General features: G+C 47.4%; 1 protein-coding gene across 2 annotated transcripts; it reads right to left on the bottom strand.

The window, feature by feature from the left end:
• Positions 1–2,115: 2,115 nt before the first annotated feature.
• Positions 2,116–18,100, bottom strand: WDR87 (WD repeat domain 87). 2 transcript variants are annotated; one of them, XM_032326307.1, is made up of 6 exons: positions 17,936–18,100; positions 13,275–13,396; positions 12,242–12,409; positions 8,785–11,663; positions 8,064–8,323; positions 2,116–7,693 (listed from the first exon to the last, which is right to left on the bottom strand). In XM_032326307.1, exons 2-6 carry the CDS (start codon positions 13,347–13,349, stop codon positions 2,274–2,276), a joined length of 8,802 nt encoding a protein of 2,933 aa, XP_032182198.1. In that variant the 5' UTR covers positions 13,350–13,396; positions 17,936–18,100; the 3' UTR covers positions 2,116–2,273. The 2 variants fall into 2 exon arrangements, with proteins under 2 accessions (XP_032182198.1, XP_032182199.1); XM_032326308.1 differs by lacking the exon at positions 17,936–18,100 and adding an exon at positions 14,678–14,746.
• Between the last annotated feature and the right edge of the window lie 222 nt (positions 18,101–18,322).

Below are 18,322 nucleotides of genomic sequence, written 5' to 3'. Positions count from 1 at the left end.
AAAGTGGTTAAAGTGATAAACTTTATGTGTATTTAGCCACAGTAAAAGTGTGTCAGTGTAGGGGCACCTGGGTGGCTCAGTTGGTTAAACCACTGCCTTTGGCTCAGGTCATGATCCTGGAGTCCTGGGATCAAGCCCCACATCAGGCTTCCCTTGCTCTGCAGGGAGCCTTCTTCTCCCCTTCCTCTGCCTCTCCCCCTGCTTGTGTGTGCTCGCTCTCTCTCTCTGTCTCTCTCTGTGTCAAATAAATAAATAAAATCTTGGTGCACCTGGATGGCTCAGTGGGCTAAAGCCTCTGCCTTCGGCTCAGGTCGTGATCCTGGGGTCCTAGGATTGAGCCCCGCATCCGGCTCTCTGCTCAGCGGGGATCCTGCTTCCTCCTCCCTGCCTCTGCCTACTTGTGGTCTCTGTCTGTCAAATAAATAAATCGTTTAAAAATATATTAATTAATTAATTAATTAAATCTTTTTTTAAAAAGTGTGTCAGTGTTATGAAAGGCAAATAAAGGCTGTTAAATTGTTCTAGATTAAAGGACATTAAAGAGACATGACAAGGAAATGTAATATGTTAACTATAGACGGTTTCCTAGAACAGAAGCAAAATAATTTACAAAGGACCGTAGGTGAGGGGACAACACTGAAATAGAAAAATATCTAGAGTGTCACAGCCAGTACCAAGGTTTTGAGACTCCCTGAAGAGTCATCCGTAGAGTTCCTGATTCTAGGACAACAAAAACTAGACTGCTTTTTTGTTTTGTTTTTGGTCACAGTGTCTTTTTTTGACCAGGGGACCCACTGATATCTTGCAAAATGAGTTAAATAGGTATTGCTATGGGGGCCTGGGCAGCTCAGTGGGTTGAGCCTCTGCCTTCAGCTCGGGTCATGAACTTGGGGTCCTGGAATCAAGCCCCGTGTTAGGCTTTCTGCTTGGCGGGGAGCCTGCTTCCACCTCTCTGCCTGCCTCTCTGCCTACTTGTGATCTCTTTCTCTCTGCCAAATAAATAAATAAAATCTTTTTTAAAAAAAATAGGTATTGCTATTTCCTTTCTGGGAGTTTCAAGGAATTTGTCCATTTCATCTATGTTGTCAAAATTATGGGTGTAGAGTTATCCATAGTATATAATCCCTATCCTTTTGATGCCTGTAGGGTTTGTAGTGTTGTTCATGCCTCTTTCATGCCTGATACTTGTAATTTGTACACTGTCCTTTTTGACATAGACAAAGAGAGGCCAGAAAGAAATTATTTAAATCAGAGCTGAGAGAGCCAGCTGGGCCATCCTTATTTTTGCTGCCTTACCTGGCTGTTGGGTCAGTCTTCCTTTTTGAGGCTTCCTGTCCCTGGCCCATAGCTTTTGTACCCTCCATGTGGGTCTGTACTGCTTGGCCTCTGAGGTGACTCCAACTTCTCATAATGTTCTCTTGCCCTCTATCCCTGGCTTCTCCCACAAAACCAAACTCAGGTAGAGGGAATAGAATAACAAAGGAGACATCATGATGAAGTGTGGCAAATGGTAAGAAGGGCTCCCTGATAGAAGCTGATGAAAGGCTCAGCTTACCTGGAGAAAGGCAACTCTGAAGTTTCCATGGTGGGGAGTGGAGATCACAGAAAGAACACAGTTACTGGCAAGGACAACTTCCTTCACTTTACTACCCCTTTCCTTCAACTCTTGTCTTCTTTGTTGCTAGAGGGAAGGGACTCATGAGATACTCCCAGGGTCCCCTCAGCACTCACCACACCTGCTGTTTGGGACTCCAGTCATCAGCATGCAGAGCTACAAACAGGGAAACAGAGTCTGTTTCCACTGTGAAACTCCAAGAACTATGCCAGGTCTTCTGATTCTAAAGTCCATTTTCTTTCTACTATGTCAGTGCCTCTTACACTAATGCCAAATATTCATTCATTTTTGTGCCAGGTGCTTTCCTTCTTGTAGTCTTTAGGGGAGGATGGGGGTGGGGCAAGTAAGGAAGGTCTGAAGGTCTCCAGTGGGTGAGCACCCACTAGCTTTTGGGATTTTTTCCCACTTTCAGGAGTATATATCTGGTCTCTCTGGCTACCTTTCTGGGGAAGCAATGTTTGAGGTAGAGGGACACATTACAGCAATGCTACAAACCTCTTTATTCCATATATGGAAGCTGGTTTCTGGAGCTAGTTAGGGAAAGGGTTTTGGCCTGGCCCTACCTCTGTGTGGGCCCTAGGGATAAGGGTCTAGATTAGGGCGACAAGGCCTTCCCCCAGGTGGGAATGAAAAGTCCTAACCTCATATCAGTCCCAAATTACGGGGTGGGAGCAATGATGTGGGGCATTTCCTTGGTGAGATGAATATCTGCTTGGGGCAGGCTCTTCCAGGCGAGTTCCAAGATCCCATACTGAGCAATGCCAATATGATTGATGGTACGGACGTTATTCTGACCTGGGAGGGGAACCACCTCCTGGAACTCCAGAGGACCTTTAGGGTTTTGAGAGCCACCACAAAACAGGTGGTAGAACAAGCGCTCCCCAGGAACCAGATCCATGGCCTTTCGGGCCTCCTCGTAGGTGATCTCTTGGGATTGGGGTTCATCTCTCAGTAACAGCTCCTGCAGCAGCTTCTGGATTCGGGGGGACTTAAGTTGGTATAGGTCCACTAGCTGATGGAACTGTTCCATCCAAGCAGCGCTGTCTTTTGCATATCGTCGCTGCAACATCTGCAAGACATGGTACAGTGCCACAAATGTCTCCCAGAGAGGAACCTCTTCCTTCTTCTTAGCGACGGCCCGGGCCTTCTTCTCCAGCTTGGGCAATCTGGGAAACCTGCCTTTGTCCTTAAAAGCCCAGAAGTCTTTTTGAAACATCAGGGCAAGGGTTTGTTTTTCCACAGAGGCCTGGGCACCTGTGACAGTGTCTCCCGTAGCAGGAGGAAAGTGTGGCACCTCCATTTCCTCGAGAGCAGTGGATATCTGCCCTGCCCAGGCACTCCTGTAAGGCTCTTCTAAAAGATGCCAGTTTACACCCTTTGGGGTGGGGATCCCTTTGGTACCTAATGGGGACTTTGGTGTGGGGCCACCGAAAGGTTTTAACCAGCTTTCCTTTCCTTTTATAGGCGGGATCACTTTCGGGTACTTTGGACCCAGGGACTCCTTACTGGGTTTTGAGATACGTGTGCTTCGTGATTCCAGGATCTGCTTGTGACGGTACACAATGGCTTTAAGTTGAGCCAGATGAAGCCAATCTAGGTTTCCCTTTGTGGTGAGGTTTTTGAGAAGCTGGCACAATCTGTGGAAACTCTCCCTAGAAAGCTGCTCTCCTGCCTCCATCCGTTCTAGAACATGGTGGATCCAGTCTATATCTGAGAGTCCTACCTGAGCACCTACTTCCTTGGCCCAGATTTGGGGCAAAGGTACCCCAGTCTTTCTCATCAGGACTGGATGATGCTGCAAAATCCACTGCAACTTGGGGTCTAGTGGTTTGCCTTGGAGTTTGTGAGCTTCCATGGTCTGCCTCAATATGTCAGGTAAATATGGAGTCTTTAAGTCTCGTTCTGGGGACTCCAAAACTGTATCCAAAACTTGTAAAGGCTTGGGCATATATTTCTTCAACAGTTCTCCTTGTCTGCCCATAAACCTTGACTCTGGAAGCATCCTGGATGCCTCAAGTGCTCTGGCCTTTTCTTCCGGGGATACTTGTTTTGTAGACACTGGCACTGGTATCTTCTCTTGCGTGTCCAGAGCTATTATTTTCTTGGAAGGGACTTTCAGAACTTTTAGTTGTTTAGCAGTGTCTCTGATATCAGGGATTCTTTTTTCAATAGAAGGGATTATTTCTCTTTCCCTTCGGTCCTTTTGTCTTTCTGTTTGTGACTTAAATAATTTTCCTGTTTTTAAGATCTCTTTTTTCTTGTCTTTTTTCAAAGAGCTTTCCCCCTTTTCTTTCTCACTCAGACTTTCTGACTCTTCCTCACTCAGACTTTCGGACTCTTCTTCACTCATGCTTTCTTCCTCCTCCTCCTCCTCCCCTTCCTCCTCTTCACCTTCCTCCTCCTCCTCTTCCTCTTCCCCTTCTTTCTCCTCCTCCTTTTCTTCCCCCTCCTGTGCCTTCTTCTCCTTTTTCTTCTTCTTCTCCTTCTTTTCCTTCTCTTTCTCCTTCTTTCTCTCTTCCACCTCTACCTCCTTCTCCTCCACCATCTTCCTTTCCTCCTCTTCCTCTTCCTCCTCTTCCTCCTCCTCTTTTTCCTCCTCCTCCTCCTCTTCTTTCTCCTCTTCCTCAGACAAACTCTCTCGCTCTACTTCATCCAGTAAGTTTTCTATTTCTCTGGATAGGCTCGTTCTACTCTCTTCTTGACTGGGAAGCTTTTCCTTTGGTGTATCAAGTGTCTTTAGCTCTTTTCTCTTTTTCAACCTTTGTTCAAGCAGTGGTATTACCTCTTCATCCTTTGTTAGTTCTTCCTTCTCTTCTTCCTGTATGACTTCTCTCTGTTGTCTGGCCAATCTGCTTTCTTCCTCAGTAATTTTTTTCTCTTTCTTTATCATTCTTTTCATTTCCTTGGCCAGTTTTCTCTGCTTCTTAGCCAGTTTCTTCTCATCTTTGGTTACTTCTGGTTGTTCCACAGAAAAATCCCACTGTTTGGCATCAAGCTTATTTTGTTCCTTGCTCAATCTCCTTTCCTTAACCAAGAAGTTCCTCTTCATCTTTGTCATCTCTATTTCTTCCTGGACCACTTTCATTTCTTCTTTGGTAAGATCTCGAAGTGCCTTTAAGACTTTGCTGCTCACTTTTGATTGTGCCTTGGAAATGCCTTCCTTTTCTTTACTCAACTTCCTTACTGCTTTGGCCAGCTTCCTCTCTTCCTGGGCATACACTCTTCCTCCTCTGGTAAATTCCAGTTTTCCTTTGGCAATGTCTCTTTGCTTTGTGGCCAATACCCTATCTTCATACCTCAGTATCTTCTCCTCTAGTGACAATTTCCTCTTGATTTGTTCTAGTTCATTCTTGGTCACTCTGAACTGTTTTAAGGTTTCTTTAGTCTCTCCTATGGAGAGAATTTGGCTTTCCTTAGCCAGCCTGGCCTTCTCCTGGGCCAGTTTCTTCATTTCTTTGCTCAGTGCCTTTTTTTCCTTAGCACTATCCCAGTCTCCTCTGAGCATTTTCAGTTCCTGGAAGACCCCTCTCTTTTCCATAGCTAATTCCATCTTGTCCTGGGCTAGATTGTGCTGCTTCTGAGCCAGGCTTTCTTCTAATTGGGTCAGCTTTTTCTCAGCCTCATCCACCTTCTCCTTCCTCTGGGCAAGTGTTTCCTTTTCTTCCATAAGCTTTTCCTCTTCCTGAGCAAGTTTCTTCTTGTACACGTCCAGTTTCTCCTTTTCTTGGACTAATTTATTTTTGTTCTGGGCAAGGTTTTCTGTGATCTGGAGGAGATTCTCTTTCCTCTGAGCCAATCTCACTTTCTCCTGGAACAGATTCTCCCTCTCCTGAGCCAGAGACTTCCCCCTCCAGTATAGTATATTCCTGCTGTTTGTGAGTTTTGCCTTGTCCTGGGCCAATTTTTCTTTTTCCTGGGCCAGTTTTAACTTGTTCTCCATCAGTTTCTTCCTTTTCTCAGCAAGCCTTTCCTCTTCCTCAGGCAGTTTCTCCTTGTCCTGGGCCAGTTTCTTCTCCTCCTGAATCAGCAGTTCTTCTTCCAGGACCAGCGCTTTCTCTTCCTTACTCAGTTTCTGCTCTTGCCAGGCCAGGGTCCTGTCTTCCTGAGACAGTTCCTCCTCTTCCTCAGCTAGATCGCTCAAGTCCTGATTCATTTCCTCTTCTTTCCGAGCCAGTTCCTCCTCTTCCCATATCAGCTCCTTCAATTCCTGGGATAGTTCTTTTTCTTGCAATGCCAGATCTTTTTCCTTCTGGGTCAGTTTTTCCATTTTCTGAGCCAGCATCTTTTTTACCTCAGCCAGCTTCCCTCCTTTCTTCGCTATTTTCTCTTCTTCTCCAGCCAGTTCCTCAAATTGCTTGGCCAGTTTCTTCCTCTTCTGGGCCAGTTTCTCTGCTTCTTGGCTTAACTTCTCCTCTCTTTGGGCCAATTTTTCCTCATTGTGGACAACCTTTCTCTCTGCCTGGACCATTGTCCTGTCTCGCTGAGCCAGTTTCCCATATTCCCTGGCCAGTTTTCTCTCTTCCTGGGCCAGTTTTCTCTCTTTCTGTGCCAGCTTCTCTTCTTTTTGGGCCAGCTTCCTTTCTTCTTGGGCTCGATTCCTTTCAGCCTGGGCTCGTTTCCTCTCAATCCAGGCCTGATCATATTCCTTTCGGATCTGTCTCTGCTCTTTTGACATCAGCTCTTCTTTCTCTTCTCCTTCTTCTTCCCATTCCTGAGACACTTCTCCTCCCCCTTCCTGAGACACTTCTCTCTTCAGGGTCAATTCCTTCTCAGGTTTGTGTTCCTCTCTGGACCTGTCCACTCTTTTTTCCCAGACCTCTAACCACTCATCCCATCTCAGCTTCTTCTTGTCCACATCCAGCTTTTCCTCCCCTGGGAGTGGCTTCCTTTCATCTGTTTGTTGTTTCTCCTCTTCCTCCAGATGCCTCTTGTCCCAAGCTTTCTTCCATTCATCCCAGGGTATCTTCTCATCCTGGGCCTGTTTCCACTCATCCCAGGACTTCTTCCACTCCTGCCAAGACAGCTTCCTCTCAGCCATAACTGGGCTTTCTTCTTGCTTAACTACTTCCTCTTCCGGTATGGCCACTTCCTCTACTGCTGGGCTCACATCCCTCTCTCTTTTGCTCACTGTCTCTTTTTCATCCACTTCTCTTTCCTGCTGAACTTCTTTCCTCTCTTGCTTAAAGGGCTTCTTTAAGGATTTCTTCTCTTGTTTCTTCGATATTCGTTTTCCCTTGGTTAGACCACCTGGTCCTAAAAAGAGAACTTTCTTTTTCTTGACTTTTTTGGGAATCACCTGGGTTTCCTGCACAGCTGGCATGTCCTCTGCTTCCTTTTGCTCTTGCACCTCTGGTATCTCATCCTCCCTTCTGCGTATTATGTCGTCTCTAATTGCCCCTTCATGAATAAAAATTGGTTTCTCCTCTGGCCAGGCTACATCCCAGTTGAGGTCCTCAAGCAGAACCTCACTTTTTTCCTCCAACAAGGGGCAGATCTCCTGGAAAAGCTCCCAGCTGGGCTGTCGATCTGCCAGCACCTCCTGAGCCATGGCCACCAGCTCCATGTTTAGAGCTTCTGACATGTGTGTTTGGGAACCAGATATTCTAAGGGTCATAAGACGACATAGATCATCCCGCCATGATGAGCTCTCTTCAGGGATGGTCTTGCGGCCAGGTGCCCCAGCGGCACCCCGCCCTTGGCCTTTCAGCTGCTTCACAGCTGGTTCTTCCTTTACAGCAGCTGGAGTTTCCTCAATTGTAACTTTGGCTTCTTTTGTCTTCTTCTTGCGCCTCCTTTTGGGTTTCCGCACTGTTCTTTTCTTGCCTTTTCTCTCATGGATTTTCCTCAGCGTCTTCAGGGTCAATGCAAAATGGTCCTTTGAGGTGTCTTTCTCTGGAGGTTGTGGCTCACCATCTTTTGAACTCTTCAACACACTGATGGTCGAAGAGATTCTAGGATGGGCGGCTGTCTCCTCCACCGAAACTGGTGCAGCTTCCCTCTCATCAATTTCACCCTCTAAGAGACCTCGCTCTCTGCCAGCCTCTTTCATCTTCTTGAGGGCCCGCCACAATTTTCGGGCTGTAGGGAAGATCAGGAGATGGAGATAAGAAAGGCATGGGAGCCTTAAGTCACTTCTTTCCCACTAATGGTATGAGTAAGAAGAATTGCCATAAAAGAAGTAGCAACAGAGGGAGCTGAGGCCTTAAAAAAAAAAAAGAAAAAAAAAAAGCTCTCCTTACTTTATTCTGGTGTTCCCCCCTTCTAAATCCTGTAGAGATAAGCATTGGAGTCTCCCTGAGTTTGGGTAGATTCTTCCTAGGAAGTTTGTGTGAAAAGATGCGTCTACTTGTCTCTGGTCTAACTGATTGATAACTCTTGACCCATGTTAGCCCTAACTGTTTTGCCCCTTGGGAACCATGAGGCATGAATCAGATCACCCCACACGTACCATGCTTTTTGCCGCCCTTTTTGCCTTTGCCGGACTTGATGGGAACTTTAGATTCTTCAGGAATTACGTCAGGTTGCTTGGAAAGGGATAGACGTTCAGAGACCCTTGAGACCTCTAAAGAAAAAGCAGGCTTTTCCTGTCCCTCTGACAAAGTCAGGTTTTCATTCAATCGCTGCTCCACTTGAGTGTGAAGGATTTGGAGATCTGTGGCCCTTATCCCCAACAGATGGTCTAGGGATTCATCCCCAATCATTTCCTGCCTGTAAAAGTCAAAGGAGGGGAAAGACCAGGATGAATCAGGGAAAGGACAACAGGGAGAATGAGAAGGAAGGAACTGCAAACTGCTGTGGAACAGGCAGGGGGCTTGGCACAGTGGCCAACAGAGACAGTGTACGTTGAGATAGAGGATGGCCAAGAAAAAAGAAGAAGTCTAGAAAGTCAGGTGGCAATGAATGGAGTGGTTTTTATGGGGAATGAAGAGGTAGGAGAAAAGAATGAGCAGGGGAACTCAGGAGTTAGGTGACAGACAGGAACAGGAGAAAAGGTGGAGACAGGAGTGAGCAGTCAGGATTGTCAGGACAGTCTAAGAATGGAAAAAGACAATGAAAGAGAAAAAGGACAGTAAGAGTTAATGGAGAGGTATGAAGAGAGAGTGAAGGAAGGGAAAGGGTGAAGAAAACTAGAGGCTAGTCAAGAATTGCAGAAGGCACAAAGAACTTACTGCATCTCCCGGAAGGTCTCTCGGTGCTGGATCAGGCTTAAGAGGGAGGACTTACAGTGGATTCCAGTGTCAGGTATGAGGGTCAGGGCCTTATTCCTCACTCTTTGGTCCTTGTCCATCAATCCTTGGGCCAGAGGCATGGCAAAAAGATGAGTAATCATTCCTAGACGCTTTAGCCCTTCCCAGGCTAGCTCTCGGATCAGTGGGTTGGAATTGGCGGTATCATCCAGTAGGCGACGGGCTGTTTCAGAGCGCAGGGATGAAGACACCTCGTAAGAGGCAAAGATTTGTCCCAGTGCACCAATGCAGCATTGGTACTTTAGTGGGGAAGCATGGATCATAATGTTGAGGATTGTCTCCACCAGGCTATTAATAGCTATTTCACTCATCTTTTTCCCTAGCCAACTACGGTTTGCTGAGTCTGTAAGGACACTGTAGGTTACATCCTTGGTCAGTCTCATTTCTATGAAGTTGTCATCTTCCTTTTCATATGAATATTCTCCTGCATCATCACTTAGAGACTTTTCCCTACTATGCCAGAAGAAGAATTGCTGGGACTTGTCCCATTCCATTTCCCACACAGGTGAATGTAGGTTGCACTGTAGGTATATTGGGCTGCCCTCTGGCCAAAGACGGGCACGAATCACTGAGTTGGGGATGTAGCAGTCAGGAGCCAAGAGCCATTCCCGCCCATGACCAAAGTAGCATCTCAGTATTTGGTAAGGGTTGAGTCCATCCCAGGTAGACAACTGTAGTTGGGGAGGAACCACATAATGGGAAGGCTTGCTTACCTCCATCCCAACAGTCTCCTCTTTATATGAGAAACGGCGTCTGAAGGAAGACAGTATCACAGGGCTCCCTTGCTCGTCTTCTTCTATGACATGTGGCACCGTATGATCAAAGGCAATGGCCCGCTTATTGACAAGTTTCTCTAGACCTGCTAATTCCTGTTTCCCTCTTCCAAGGTAGATGTACTTGGGCACAAACATGGTCTCAAAGGAGAAGAAGAAGCTTGGGGCGAAAGGCTTAGGGGCCTCTAGCACTTCATCTGTCATGCTCATAAAGGAAAGGCGAGCCAGCAGGTTTGGGTGAAGCAGTTTGAGACAGGACACCAGATAAAGACTCTGGTTAAAAGTCACAAGCAAGTCACCCCGGTCGTTTGCAAAGCAGAGTGGGCCAAAGTGCAGCGATGAATCCAGCATGGCTACAAGTCTGCCATGGAAGTTCCAGACCCGGACAGACCCATCAATACCCCCTGTGACAAAAAGACTCAAGGACAGGCAGACATCGAAGGATGTGATGGTACACTGATGCAGAGGCAGTGTCTCTATATACATTGAGCCTTCCTGTGACTCAGAGGACAGAAAATCATGGAACTTCCAGAGACGCAGACAGTTAGTCTCCGTGATAGCACCCACAGAGGTGGGCAAGAGTATGAGGTGTTTTAGGTGACAGCTGCTGAGAATGCTGGCGAGCGTCTTCAAATGCACTCGCTTCCCTTCGAGCACAGTTTCTGATAGGTGTATGTAGTCATCCATTCCATAGGAACAGAGCAAAGAGTTTTCTCGGCTACCAAAATGCCCTCCAGGTAGTGTAGAGAGTGCCAGGATAGCTCCAAAGTGCATGTACTTCTCTATTCGGGCACAGTAGTTCTGGGAAAGCACTCTGATCACCCCACTCTGGTGTCCAGAGAACATGAGTCCTTGTAGACCCCGCCCCAGGTGGAAATGCCCATAAGCCAGACATTGTACCCAGTCCCGAGAGTCTGGGGAGGTGCACAAGAGATACTTGGCTGGGCAAGGGCAGCGGGTTGTGTCAAACACCAGCACCTCTGTGGTGCCTGTTGCTACAAAGAGCTCCTCTTTTTCTGGGTCATAGGCCCAATCCACAGCCCGGTCCAGGATCGAGAAGGGCCAGGTGAGGACAAGCAGATCCCCTGTGAGTGGAGACATAAAGCGCAATAAGCCATCCTCAGTAGTGCACAGAATCCGGAACCAGTTCTCACCGCAGCGGACCCGACGCAGCTGCTGGGGAGCAGAGCCACAGACGTTGAAGAGGTTGTAGAAGCAAGGCAGACAGCGCAGGGAGAAGGTGTGGGTGGTTTGGCAGAAGAAAGTAGTGTTGTCAATAAACTTGAGTTCATACAGCTCCTCGCCAAGTTCTAGCCGCCGCAGCAGGTTGCCCAGAGTCAGGTTCCACTCCTTGATCAGGCCTTCCTTGCCGGCTGTGAGCAGAGTGTGGGCCTCTGGCCGGCTGCGGATACAGATCACCGCCGAGACATGGGCCTTGAACCTGTGGAGAGAGTTTCCCCGGGTGATGCTCCATACTTGGATTTCCCCACTCTTATTTCCAGCATAGAGAAAACCCTGGTCTGAGCAGGTGAAGCAGCAAGTGATAGGGGAGCCACTGGTGGTGGACATGAACCTCTGAACTTCTCCTAGCTGGCCTTGGCCCTGGCGCTCAAGGACCCTCACCACCGTCTCACACAGCGCAAGGACGGAGCCATTGGGACCGTTCAGACTGATGTCCTGGACAAGCTCATCCCCAGGGATGGGGACCATGTGGGCTACTTGAAGGCCCCTGCCGCTCCGCTCAATGATCCAGGTGACCACTGCTCCCAGGATGCCTGACAGAAGCATCTTCATTTCTGGGTCATAGCAGAGGCAGTTGATGTTAAAGCGGCAGGGCACTATACCCAGGGGTTTGAACGACCGGAAGTGGTCCCCAAAGAGACGCAAGATCAGATCGCCACAGTAGGCCACGAGGATGTGAAAGGAACCTGTGTGGACCATGCACTGGATGGGCGGCAGTCGTTCAGTCATGGAGAATATTCTCTTCTCAACCATGTCATCAGTTTTGCTCTTCATCCATACAACAGCCTACAAGAGAATAAGATGGACCCTGACTAGGAAAGAAAGTAGGAGAGGAAAGGGCTGAATATGCGGCTCCTTTGCCCTGTGCCTGTGCTGAGGAGGACTCAGAAGACTCTCAAGTGTTTTTACCCCCTCCCCCTGGTTATGGGAACTGGAAATACTGTAGAAGCAGGAAGTCTGGGACCCTTTCCTTGGGCTACTTGAGGGAAATCAGAAAATCTCTTCAAGGAGAGACTATTGCGGGGGAGGGATCCCTAGATCTCTGTCATTTTCTTTTTTTTTTTTTTTAGGTTCTATTTATTTATTTGACAGAGAGAGACACAGTGAGAGAGGGAACACAAGCAGGAGGAGTGGGAGAGGGAGAAGCAGGCTTCCCGCTGAGCAGAGAGCCTGATGCGGGGCTTGATTGGGATCAAGACCTGAACCAAAGGCAGACGCTTAATGGCTGAGCCACCCAGGTGCCCCATCGGTCATTTTCATTCAAGAAGTAGATCTCCCTTTGTCAGTTTGGGACGAGAGCTTATAAGTGGTCATGGCCCCTGTCGAGTGAGCTAAGAAGGAGAGGGAAGGTGAGCTAGTTTTACCTGTATTTCTTTGGTGCTTGTCACCCAAGAGAGGGAGGCGAAGAAGTTGGCATCACTGAAGTAATAGCATATGAGCGGCATATTTTGAGGATGGCGAGACTCTTTGAACAGTATCTGGGACTGGTCACTCAGCACAACCACTTCATTCTTTAGGTCTTCTGACGTTTGCTGGGGAGAGGCCTGGCATGAAGCAACAGACCAGGACACACATGCACTAAATATACTCTCACACAAGTCGCAACAGAAGCCTTTCCCATGGTCATGCCTCATGCCTGTTACATCCACACATGCACAACTTGTCACTCGTAGTACACCTGCGTTCGCGAGCAGGTAACACAACACGAGACATAAGAAAGAACCAAACCCCTAACAGGGCCTGAATGGACAAATTTCTTGGTGTGGGCGCAGGGGAAAACAGATGTTCTTCCCAGCATACCCGTTTGCTAACACTCCTTTTGTCTACAAGGTATAGATGTCATAAAAGACGTATTTAACACATTACCCAGGCAAGTACTCCACTGCGGACCTACACAAAATGTAACCAGTGTGTGACAAAAGTCAGTGCAACTTTAAGTTCTTAAGGCTTAAAAGTGCAGAAAGACTTTAACACCCTACCTTTAAGCTTGACAGAGGAAGATTATATGCAATATGTATTATCCCACAGCGATAAGAGCGTGCACTGTGACACATTCACCTGGTAGTTCACACAGAGCCAACCAGAGCAAAACTGAGCTTGGCAAGTGTTCTGCCTGCTGCCTAATCCCTTCTGTTTTAGAAAAATCTCTCTCCCCAGAGGTTTGGTTCCTCTGACAATGCTCCAGAGTGTTGCCCTTCCACTACCAAAATGTACTTGCAAGAGATCCCTAGGCTCATTTGGAAATGAACGGTCCACTTCCTACTAAGGGGACAATTGTCTTATGGTCTACTGTGCCTGCTTTCTGCTTCCCCAGAAAATCTATGCTCTTCTGAAGTGCTCATAACAATTAAGGTATATAGAGGCCAATAACACATTTATGTCCTGCATATGTATTACCTTGCTTTTATGTATGATGTCATTTAGGAGGTATTTAAAATCCTTCCATAGGGGAATGAGTCTGGTAGAGGACATCACCTTGATTATTCCTTGGTCCTCCTCAGGACCGTTGCTTAAAATACCTGTGGGAATCCAAAGGATGCCAGCTTAGATGTTACTACTTTTTGAGGAACTAGGGCTTAGAAGTCACGATCCATGAACTCATGTGTATTGAATATTTCTTGAACATCAGGAGCCATCCATAAGACACATCTTCTCATTTAACCTTCACTGAGGCCCAGTAAGGTATGTATAACACCATTTTATAGATGAGGAAATTGAGGCTTGGGGAGGGTGAATCAAAGAGTTGAGGACTGAATCTTAACATTGGCTGTCATGACCCCGTAGGATATTATGGGCAAAGGAAGCAGGGAGGAGGTGCTAGAAGGGAATACTGTCCCAGACAAATAACATTTCCTTGTTGCTGGTGATGTGTCAAGAGAGCATTTTGCCAGGACTTGGCAGTTCCTGGAGTGCAGTCCTTGGATCTCCTGCTCTGGAACTCCTAGGGAAAGAGTGTGTCTTAAAATATAGATCCCCAGGTTCCATCGTAGACCAACAGATGAAGAACCATGGCAGTGCTTCACGTCTAACAAATTCCCTAGGTGATTCTATGGACATTCAAGTCTGACTATTAGAAGAGGAAATTGGAATGAGGGGGTCCCCCAGGACTAAGAGCCAACCCCACTTGCACCACTGGAGAAAGGATCCAGCCCTCTGGCTTTGCCGGCCTTCCCAGGTTTGTGGAATCAAGAAGCTGTCACACATGAGGCCTCTGCCATGCGTCTTCCCCATGCCCTTCTCCTTGGCCTTCATGAGGACAAACCTCTACTTTTCCTCCTTGGATTGGGAAACAAGTCCTCTCTGTCAAGGAGTCTGCCATTACTGGTCTGATGATCGGCTTGTTTTCTTTACTTGTAAAAGAAAAATGCCAGCTTTGCCTACTTCACAGGGTTGTTGCAAAGATCAAATAAGATAATTCCTGTGAATTCCTCTTTAAGGGTACTCTGAAGCAACAAACAATTAACAATTGCTGTTTGTAGACTGGTCTGGTTCTCACACCTAAGCCGTTCTCTTCATGACAGCTAAATTTATAGTCTGGCCAGCAGAGGGCGATGGAGGCCATCCTTGCACCTGCCAGGAGGAGGAAAACTGATGCACTTTCAGTTTGGAGAAGTAGCTCCTTCCAGAATGAGATCCTGAGGCCAGCAGCATCTGCACCACCTGGAAACTTGCTGGGAATGCAAGCTACTGGGCCCCACACCAGACCTACTGAACGGGTAACTGACGGTAGGGCCCCCAAAGCTGATGTTTACAATCTCTCTGGCTGATCTTAGGCACACTAAACTCTGAGAAGCACTTACCTGGAGTGCTTGGGAGTTCCAGATCAGTTTGGCCGGGGCCTCCTGAGGCGAGGTCAACAGAATCCACACTCTGGCATGGCTCGGCCTAGGCCCTGTGTTGCCAGAGAGACTTGGTGGCTGGATTTGGGGGAAGCAGTAAGCAAAACGTATCATCCTCTCATGTGTAGAATGGGTTAGGGCCCCCCACCCAAAGTCTTCACATTAATCACTTCATTCCTTTTCAAAAGAATCCTGAGAGGCAAATAGTATTATCTCCATTATACATTATGGGGATCATGAATTCAGAGGGGGAAAGGGATGTGTTCAAGGCTACATGGGACAGATTCAAGACTAAGAGCTGATCCACAGGTCAGGCTGCTTCTACCATATCAGAGGAGTCAGAGGCTGCCAGCTGATGCCAAGGAAGCTCTCCGACCCACGGGCTAACTAATGAGAATTGGTAACTGGCTGTCAGAGACACTAATGTCCCCTCCGTCTCTGTACTCTGCCCAAGGCTGCATGCTGCCCTCCTGCCATTACATTTTCACATTTTCTTCCCCTACAAGCCTACACTTTCTGCTCCTTTGGACCACTTTTCAGGAGCCAGCGTGAACTGCTTCAGATCCTGCCGATCAGTGGATGGCCCAGTGGGCCAGGCCCCACAGCTTATATTTACCCCAATTGCTCCTCCTTGAGACCCCAGAGCTACTGAGAGAGTAGTGATTTGTAACAAATTTGCAGTCACGCCATCACTTTCCATTGTTTCTAACATCTCCTCTGGGTCCAACTTCTCTTGGCTAGCCTGCAAAAAGCAAGTGGTTAGGACCCTTTGTGGGCACATTCCTTGGGGGTTAGTGGGAAAGAAGGCCTTCGAAACCCAAGCCTCTGTGTGTTTTTTTGGACACACTCTTCGACCCCATTTACCACCTCTCTCCTAAAATTCCCCCACCCATTATCTGCCCTTAAAAGCAAATATGGAGTGAGCTCCAGATGCCTTTGTCCCAACAGTCTTGACTTTTTAGTATCGTGATAATCCATGGGTTATCTCTCAAATGGGAGAATTCAGGCCCTGAATTCAATTTAGGGGAGTTAATATTTGAAGCCAAGATTTTGTATGTCCTACTGACTATGAAGGCAAACCAGGTCTGTGACTGGGCACCGCACTACATCCTTTTCTTAGCCACAGTCCACTCCAAGGTGGTGGGATAGAAGGCCAGACTCCAAGTCCTGTCTTTGTAATAAAGAGAATTGCCTCTAGGGGGCACTGCACTCCATGACAGTATTGGGCCCCTGGTCTCCTTTTGGGTCACTCAGTGGCTGGGTATGCTATTGTAGGAAGATGAGGGCTTACAGTTCTTGCCCCATAGAGCTTACAGTTCAGCAGGGAAGGTGATCATCAAAGGGTTGTCATAAAATTTGACGACAATGAGAAATTCTGAGTGTTGGGTTCTATTATTCTTTGAACTTTTCTGCAATTTTTAATCTTCCCAAGCTTAAAGCAAATTAAATTGTGCTATTGATTCACTTTTAAGAAGGAAAGGAAAAAAGTGCTGAGTATATATAGCAAGGAGACTTGGCCACCCAAATGGAGGGCGATGTGTGCTCCACTGTCGAGATAATGCCCTGCATGAATCCCATGGCCTCATAGGTGGCTCTCACAGTAGGGGACAGGGATGCAGAAACCCAGTATCAAAGGGCCTAGTTAATTAGCCAGAGGGGCTATAATGCCACAGGCAATCTTGGAAAAGGAGTCGGCATTTTAAATACATTGTTTCATTGAATTCTTATGATGATTCTATGACTTAGCTAACATCCGCCATTTAAACTTTTTAAAATGGGCATGGTATGGGGCGCCTGGGTGGGTTGGTGGGTTAAGCCTCTGCCTTCAGCTCATGTCATGATATCGGGGTCCTGGGATTGAGCCCCACATCGGGCTCTCTGTTCAGCAGGGAGCCTGCTTCCTCCTTTCTCTCTGCCTGCCTCTCTGCCTACTTGTGATTTCTCTGTCAAATAAATAAAATAAAAATCTTTTTTAAAAAATGGACTTGGTAAAAAAAAATATTCAAAATATACTATGGAGCATAGATTGAAAAAGTCACCTTTTCACACATGATAGCCTATCTTTGTTTCCCCTTCACAAAGGTAACGGTGGTTGTATCTTTCCACAGCTGTTCTGTACATACCCAAGTGTGTATGTGAAAGATAACCCTTACAAATAGTGGTGCACTACACACTGTTCTGCACCTCTTTCTCACCTAATATATCTTACAGATGAACTCATATTAATACATATAGCTCGGTCTCATTTTTCAGCATTTGCCAGCGGCATGGTATTGATCATTTATTTATCCAACCTTCTATTAATGGACATTGGGCAGTTTCCAACCTTTTGCTACAACAACCCATGCCACAAATGAGTATCTTTGTTTATGCCTCAGAGTTTTAATTTTATTTTAGTTAAATGAAATTTTAAAATTGGAGCCATGTAAATGTTTTCTCATTTAAGCATAACTTATTCTGGATATAGTGGGTTAAATAAAATATAAAATTAATTTCAACCATTCCTTTAATTTTTTAATGTAATAATTAAAATGGCATATGTGGTTGCATTATAATTGTGTCAGATAGTCTTGCTTTAGATTGTCTCTCTCTGGTGATGGTCTGATACCCCCACTGGACTTAGCTCCCTCAGGTAGGAACCCTGTCTTAACTTCCCACTGTCCCACAATCACCCAGCCTGGCATGAAGTAGAGGCTAAATACAGTTCTGTTGAATGAATGTGCAAATGAATGACCCTCTGCCCTCTCCCAGGAAGAATATACGCTTCCAGTTTCGAGTCTTACTGAGCATCTTCTTGGAGGAAGCAATGTTATTGACTGGGTTTTCTTGCTCGAGGACCTTGCGCTTCAGCAATCCCCTGGGTAACCCCTATGGAGTTGAAGTAACATCCATTTTTTTTTTTTAAGGGTCGGATTCTTGATTATTTCTGCAGGTGAACTAAATTTGAACAAAATTCCCAGTCAGTAGGTACTCAACATTAACACCAGACACCCTCAGAATGTGTGATCAACGACTGAAAGGTGGCTCACAGGGCCTCCAGGGCAGCCCTCTGGATGGTGGTCCCGAGGTTCCCATGGAGGAAAGAGCTCTGGAGATGCCTCGGCCGGCGAGAGGCCACCACACCCGAGTCCCTACAAGCTCGGGCGTCCCGGCCCTTGGCGTGCGTGGGAAGGAGGGCGTGACCGCGTGTTCAAGGCTGGAGCCATCCTTGCCTATTACCTGCGACGACAGGACTCCCGACAAGGGACGGGTACAGCGTGTGTGGAGATACCCGGGAGCTCCTGTGTGAAGGAGCAGACCTACAAGGAGCGCCTGGATAGCGACCTTGGGGATGCCGCGGGAAGACTCCGCGAACCGAGCGGTTACCCTCCAACACCGCGCCCAGTAGACAGACCCAGGCGAAGGGAGTGAGCGCGCGTGCGCACTCGCGCGCGCCCGGTAGGAAGAAGCTCAGCGCGCGCTTCCGCGCGCGCGCGCGTTCGAAAGGGAAAAAAAAGTCTCCCCCGCGGGGGCCCGCGGCATTTAGGCCGGTGTTGGCCGGCGAGCGCGCGTGCGCGAGCGCGCAAAGACGCCCTCCACTGCCGCTCCCCTCCACTGGGGGTCTAG

The sequence above is a fragment of the Mustela erminea genome, chromosome 19, assembly GCF_009829155.1.
Source record: "Mustela erminea isolate mMusErm1 chromosome 19, mMusErm1.Pri, whole genome shotgun sequence".
Classification (NCBI taxonomy): domain Eukaryota; kingdom Metazoa; phylum Chordata; class Mammalia; order Carnivora; family Mustelidae; genus Mustela; species Mustela erminea.
The sequence above is the reverse complement of the archived record's forward strand: the minus strand, read 5'-3'. Positions and strand labels throughout refer to the sequence as shown.

Bases quoted from the DNA above. Each gene is read 5' to 3' on its own strand.
- WDR87 (XM_032326307.1), bottom strand. From the start codon at position 13,349: ATGTCCTCTACCAGACTCATTCCCCTATGGAAGGATTTTAAATACCTC. The intron at 12,410-13,274 runs GTAATACATATG...GCCTCTCCCCAG, and splicing joins ACATCATACATAAAAGCAAG to CAAACGTCAGAAGACCTAAA. The intron at 7,694-8,063 runs GTACGTGTGGGG...TCTTCCCTACAG, and splicing joins AAAGGGCGGCAAAAAGCATG to CCCGAAAATTGTGGCGGGCC.